The sequence below is a fragment of the Heloderma suspectum genome, chromosome 4, assembly GCF_057233095.1.
Source record: "Heloderma suspectum isolate Gila_16-S chromosome 4, 16-S_ref, whole genome shotgun sequence".
NCBI lineage: Eukaryota > Metazoa > Chordata > Lepidosauria > Squamata > Helodermatidae > Heloderma > Heloderma suspectum.
Genome location: NC_139461.1, coordinates 163,504,755 through 163,509,504, shown reverse-complemented (window position 1 = coordinate 163,509,504; position 4,750 = coordinate 163,504,755). Strand labels below are relative to the sequence as shown.

The 4,750-nt window shown below is 51.8% G+C and overlaps 1 protein-coding gene across 17 annotated transcripts in view; it reads left to right on the top strand.

Moving 5' to 3' along the window:
- Positions 1–1,187: 1,187 nt before the first annotated feature.
- The window catches only part of TEDC1 (tubulin epsilon and delta complex 1), a 61,934-nt gene continuing 58,371 nt past the window's right edge, over positions 1,188–4,750 (top strand). For 4 of the 17 annotated variants that reach the window (XM_084851015.1, XM_084851011.1, XM_084851012.1 and 1 more), the window contains exons 1-2: positions 3,322–3,569; positions 4,521–4,599. In XM_084851015.1, coding sequence (XP_084707141.1) covers positions 3,444–3,569; positions 4,521–4,599 — 205 coding nt within the window. In that variant the 5' untranslated portion in view covers positions 3,322–3,443. Of the gene's footprint in view, positions 2,989–3,321; positions 4,089–4,520; positions 4,600–4,750 lie in introns of those variants that run through there. The other 13 variants (XM_084851014.1, XM_084851009.1, XM_084851010.1 and 10 more) reach the window with 8 other exon arrangements.

Here is a 4,750-nt window from a genome sequence, read left to right as displayed (position 1 = left end):
CTTGCTCCTGAAGCTTCCATTGACCTTTGGCCATTCACACCTCTCAGCCTAACCGGCCACACAGGGTTGCAAGGACAAAACTGGGGGAGACCATTACATTTCACCATGAGCTTCTTGAAGGTAGGTGGGATATAAATGTAGCAATTAAATAAATATGTGGCCAGAGGCATGAGGTAAAGACTGCGTTCAGACATCATAACCCACAATGGGTTAAAGAAGCCATGACAGCTTACTTAACCCATTGCGGGTTATTGTGTCATCTTGTCCAGAATTTTTTAAACCACTATGGCGTACTTGGCGGGAATAACTCACTCTGCTAACCCACAGTCTGCATTAGGGGTTATTTAACCCTTTGTGAGCTACTGTGTCATCTGTTGGTCACCATAGATTATTTTCGTCACCTACAGAGTTGCGCAGCAAGAGCATTGAGATCACTGCCGCTCTGCGCCTCGCAGGCATCCTCTATTTGCTGTACCTTGGATTTTCCCTCCTCTGGTATAATTGCGCAGGGTTTTGATGGTGCACCAGGTGCCTCCTGACTAGGAAAGTCTGCGTGTGAAGTTTGGTCCTGATCCTGCAACCTTCCAATGGTTTATTTGAACAACCCCCTTTTTGGTAGACACCAGTATTTCGCTCCTTGCAGCCCCTGTTGCGATGTAATGAATAGGTATTTAATTTCTTACAAGCAAATGAACAAGACACATAATATTATAATCCTACATGGGAATAAAGCAACCAAGCCTAGTCCAAAATTATGCAGTCATAATCAAATTAAATTTGTCTACTATTAAACCAACCAACATTATATTTGTCTAATTTACCACTGAAAACAATTGCAGCATGTCGCCTTAATCTTTCCCTGCGTGTGTAAGTTGGATAGTGGAAAGTTAAATTGTTTGGGAATGTGGACTATGGCCTGGAACAGCTATTTAAACGTGGTTTCCATGGAGGTTTTGGAGCTTATTATATCAATTCCATCTAGTAATGTGTGACTAGTTGGAGTGTGTCTGGGGTGGGGCCTGTCATCCCAGCCTGTTTGCTGGGGCCTCTCCCACTGGCTGCTGCTACCATCAGCTGACTAGCCACTCCTCTCCTCCACAGGTATTTCAGAGCGGGGCCTGCCAGAGGCAGCACCTCTGCGTCACACAAAGTGCGATGCTAAATGCGCACTTAGCATTGCACTTGGAGACGCACTGCGGTCTGCGGAGCACATCAAGACCTGCCCGCTGCCCCTCCAGAGATACCAGCAACCAGCTATTAGCAGCAGCCAGCAGCAGCAGAGGGCAGCAGCTTTAAAGACTAGGAAGAAAGGGGCAAATGCAGATTTTCACTTGCTCCTTCTTAGCTGTTGCTTTCTTTTATATTGTTTTATATTTTACATCTTAACATTTTAATATGTTAAAATGTTACTGAGAAGTCCTTCGAGCAACTCAGGGGGTTGGGGAGGTGCCACCATAACTGTGGCCATAGGTAGGGGGAGGTAAGGCGTTGGGGGATTAACAGGCCAGCTGAGGAGAAGAGGGGCTAGATACCTTATGGCTATCCCCTCTTCTGGTTCCCCCCCCAACCAGATGGTTCCTGCTGGCCTTACCAGTCTGCCCTCAGGTCTGGTGGTGGTGCTGCTGAATGCAAGGTCGGTCAAAAATAAAATCTCCCTCATCCATGATTTGATTGTGGATGAGGGGGCTGACCTGGTATCTTACTGAGACTGGGTGGGGGAACTGGGAGGGGTCACTCTCTCCCAGCTGTGCCCCCCTGGGTACTCGGTGCAGCACCAACACCGACTTGAGGGTCGGGGAGGGGGCGTTGCCATGGTGTATAGGAGCTCAATCTCCCTCTCTAGGCTTCCTGCTCATTCGAGTGCAGATATTGAGTGTTTGTACCTTGTGTTGGGTACCCAGGACAGATTAGGGATTTGGCTGGTATACCGCCCGCCCTGCTGCCCATCAGACTCCCTGCCTGAGCTGACAGAGGTGGTCTCGGATGTGGTGTTGAGGACCTCTAGGATGATGGTCTTGGGGGATCTCAACTTCTATGCCGAGGCCACTGTATCCGGGGAGGCTTTGGTGTTTTAAATCTGTATTTTAAATCTCTGCATTGCTGCTAGGTTTTACTCTGGTTTTATTCTGGTTGTATTGCTATATTGTGGTTTTAATGTTTTTATATTTTATGTTGTTTTACTGTGTGCTTTTTGGTTTTAATTTTTGTGAACCGCCCGAGAGCTTTGGTTATTGGGTGGTATAGAAATGAAATAAATACATAAATAGTGAGTTTGGTTGGTTTGGCTCACTCAGAAGTTGCCGTTCTGGCCTGTTTTGCTCAATGAGGACCATAGCCCAGAACGGCTATTGAAATGTGGTATTGAAGTTTTGGAGCTTATTAAATCTGCCCCAAGTTAGTGTGTGACTGGCAAGTTCGGTTGATTTGGCTCCTTCGGAAATGTCCATTCTGAGCCATCCTGTTCTGGATGTGTTCTGGGCATTATGGGGTTAATCATAATACAATATTGCAAGGGTTTTAGTTCTGAAATACTGTTTTCGAGTTTTTCCAACATATGCCACTATTTGGGGCATGCTTTTTTTTTTTAATATAAAGGGCCGTTCCGAGAGTTCCGTTCCGGCTTTTACACCGCCCCGAAGATTAGGCTTCTGTGTGCGGTTGAATGCTGGATTTGGGCGCGGAGGATGTGTGAGGGGAAAACTTAAGTGGGTTGATATTCTTGCAATCTGACGGGTGTTTTGCGCGTGGAAGTTTTGGCTGGGAATACAAGCCAGCTTCAGCCCCACCTCTGACCGGCAATATTTACAACAGATTATGCTGCAGAGTTGTCCGCTTTTCTCTTAGCTAGAGCCCAACCGACAACCTGCAATGTAGGGATAGCCCAGCCTGCGCTAGGGATATAACAGTAGGAGCAGACTACATTGCAGCGTGGTCGTAATGCCTTCAGCCCCGTGCAGCATTCAGAGTGAGCTGCGCTCCAGGGCTGTGGTAAGCCGCGCTCTCCCGGCCACAGCCGCCCCCTCGTAATAAGGGCATAACGGGTTGCATTTCTGCATTGGCGCTGGCGGGGCACTTCTGGAATACTGGAAAAGCTACACAGAAAGCGCACGCGAGATAAAAATCGAGTTAGGGCGAACCTTGCGGGTGCCTGGCGTGCGGGGCCGGGGTGGAAGGTGCCTGCTGATGAGCGAGCATCGCCTTGCTGCCGCCTCGGGCCCTCTCACTTCCACCCCAGGAAGGGCTGCAAACGGCTGCGCAGTCCGAGCCAGGAAACGCCACAGCTGCCCGAGAGACGGCCCCCTCCGCCTCCTGTAACTCTATGGGACGAGCTGGCGGGGCGAGGGCGCCGGGAAGGGCCGGGAGGCCTCCGCGCCGCCGCCCTCCTGCCGTGCGCCGCAGCCCCGCGCCGCGTTCGAGCGGAAGGCGCGAGAGCGCCGGCGAGGATGGCCGCGGAGCGCCGGCGAACGGCGCCGTCTCTCCCCGCAGCCGTTGGGGCGCTGAGCTTGAGCCTGCCCGCGGCCAGCGTTTCTCCGGAGACTTTCCGCCTCGCCAAGTTCGATCGGCCCCAGGTGGTGGGTGCGGGGCCCTTTCTGATGGAACGTACTCTGTGCGTGCTCGGGGGCACCCTCATCGTAATCGCATCCGTGTCTGAACTTGAATCCTGGCGCGAATTGAGCCTTGGGCAGTAGAGGAGCGGAGGGGCCCTGCTTATTCCGCCGGCAACGGTCGCCCTAGGAATGCACGCCAGGCGCTAAACGCTGGAGGGGCTGCGCGGCGCCCCCCTTGCCTAGAAGCCCCTCTCCCTAACCAAGACCCGTGAGAGCTGGTGGGCGTTTCTGGGGAGCGGAAGGCCCTTTGCACGCGGGCCGGGGCTGAACCAAAGGCCTGCGAGCCGTGCCCCGGGCCCAAAGCGAACTTGCGGCGGGAACGTGGGGGGCTTCTGCTGGCTGAGGCAGCCGAGCGTGGTCGGGAGGAGACACGAGCTCTATCCAGACACTCGCTGGAACGCGCGTTCTGGGAGCGGGCCAGGCAGGGCATGCTGGCCGGACGTGAGTCCACCTCCTGTTCAGATTCTGCCGGTTCAGCAGGTCCGAAGCGAGGGGGCGGGGGCGGGGCCGTTCCCACGCCTCTTGGCGCGAATGTTGGGATCGGGGTGTTTCCAGGTGGTGCCCCGTTTTTAAAGCGGGGGCCTGCCGCGCCATGCGGCCGAGTATGAATGCCATACTCGTGAGCTGTTGTTACTCACTGGTGGGAATGGTATTCAGGGGGCACTCAGCTTTATGACTCCTTGGCATCTTTAAAGAAGGACCCCCCATTGCATTTTTCTCCCCAATCAATGGCGGGTAGAGAGCGCTCTGCCGTCTCGACTGTGATCTCTTCAAGTTGCAACTTGAAATCTAATTTTCCTTATGTTCCCAGTTTTTGTTTTGGGGGGGTTGCTGGATGTATCAGAACTATAAATTTTGAATCAAAACTATAATATACCCAATGTTGTGACTGCTGCTGTCTTTCTTGAACAGACTGTAGCATTCTGGAAGCTGCTGTACACTCTCCTGAAGCAAATCCAAGGTGGAGGATGGATGGAGTCTACTGACACAGGTAGCAAATTACTACTAATCTGGGAGCATGTATAGTTTTTGGGGGCAAAGTTTTGTGATAAGTAGATACAGATATATTTTAAACAATAAAAGCAGACTAAAAATACCAGCATTAAAATATCTCATTACCGAGTGTAAAATTACGTTGAATG